The 1,725-nt window shown below is 42.1% G+C and overlaps 1 protein-coding gene across 1 annotated transcript in view; it reads right to left on the minus strand.

The window, feature by feature from the left end:
• ciapin1 (cytokine induced apoptosis inhibitor 1) overlaps nucleotides 1-1,725 on the minus strand; it is an 8,085-nt gene that overhangs the window by 3,757 nt on the left and 2,603 nt on the right. The window contains 1 exon segment of the mRNA XM_013915434.1: nucleotides 896-1,049. Within this exon segment, the coding sequence (XP_013770888.1) occupies nucleotides 896-1,049 (154 nt within the window).

Here is a 1,725-nt window from a genome sequence, read left to right on the forward strand (position 1 = left end):
TGTCCTTCTGATTCTGTAACACAGATATACTCAGCACATTAAAACACATCGACACAGAGGATAAATACACCTAAACTGCTGTCGATAATGCGTTTCCACTGTAACAGTGCACACTTAGGCCACTCTTGTATCACGTGTCAAACAACAGCGTCCTTCACTCTCATTCAAAGTCACGTCAGTCATGCTGCTGAAGTGAGATTAACTTGATACCTGAACACTTTGCATTGCCAGTGGTTACTATTTCACCTGTCATCCTTACAAGTCACCTGCCGGGACGAGTAGCAGGCTCCAGAGAGCGGTCAGAGTAATGGTTTGTTGTTTGTTGTTAATGTTGATCAATGGTCATGAGAATTTGCATAATTAAGATTAAGGAACTGACCTCCCAGCCCTTTGTTCCTTCAGTGGGCTGGTTTCAGTCATTATGCAAATGTACCGTTTATAAGATTTGGGGAAACCTGCAGTCAGCTGAGACTGAAGAAGTCACTTGGATGAGTGACGAAACGTTTCTCCCACAAAACGCTACGTCCAGATGAACAGAATCCACTTTTGGAGAGGTTAGAGTAATGCTGGAGCTCCTTAAAATGCCCCAGTTCCAGGGGCACAGGAACCTTTTCACAGCTCTTATGACTGCAGGAATTAGGTACTAGAAGATTTCTTGGAACCCTGTTTTTTTGGGGTCTCTTAGCTCCTACTTCAGGAGGTGTTTAACCTTTTAATAACTGAACAGTGATTGGTTCAGATGTGAAAAAAATGCACACTAGATCACAGGGTCAAGAACACTCTGATCCAGACTCTCATGAGACTCCGTAACATCTCAGCATCCCTCAAGAGGAGCTGCTAAGTGGGACATCTGGAGTATCTTTTTTATCTTCCAGCAGCAAATGGATGAATGGACTGTCTCTTACCTGTAACTGGTTCATCAAGGACCAGCTGCCCTCCAGGTTTGAGCACTCTGGCTATCTCTGCTAGAGTCTCTGAAGTGTGGATGGAGGAGCTGTCAGCCAGAAGGCAAGAGAGCACCCAGTTGAAGGTGGAGGCCGCATGAGAGGCTGAGGAGAGGACAGGAGGAGACAATTAATGTGAAATACGCTATGTTCTGAACTGCAAACTAAAGTATTTCACAATGGAGCAGGGGTTCAAAGTGAGACGTAGGAGGTGGGTTAACCATAAGACTCAGTGTGGAGGTGCACTGGAAGAAAATTGATATTCTTTGTGAATTCGAGTTTCCTTTGTCTTAAAGTTCTGTCGACTCAGAAATATTCATTTGCAAGTTTCATCAATAACCTCTTACAGGCAGATCTGTGTGCACCAGGTACATGAAGTGCATTTTAAATTCTCGCCACCTCAGAAAGCACCTCTCTTTAACAGCTGTTCTCCTGAGTAGTTAAGTAGCAGTTACGATAAGTACTGTAATTGTGACTATTTTTAGACATTTGCACACATGAACTCATGACAGAGATGCAGGGGAATTTAACGCGTGTTGATTGTGGTGATGATGACAGTCTACAGCTGCTGTTTCAGCAGTTTTCCTTAAGAGGTTAAGCAAGCAAGCAATTTATTTATATAGCGCTTTCAGATCAGCCACGAGCTGAACACAAAGTGCTGTACACTTGACATGCCAAACATGATACATTGAGCATGTTAAAAAAAATGAGAAAAATAGTAATAATAATATAAGATAAGTAATATATATATATAAACACATTTAAAACAATAAAATCAGGG

The sequence above is a fragment of the Pundamilia nyererei genome, unplaced genomic scaffold, assembly GCF_000239375.1.
Source record: "Pundamilia nyererei isolate P.nyererei 1_Seehausen unplaced genomic scaffold, PunNye1.0 scaffold00303, whole genome shotgun sequence".
NCBI lineage: Eukaryota > Metazoa > Chordata > Actinopteri > Cichliformes > Cichlidae > Pundamilia > Pundamilia nyererei.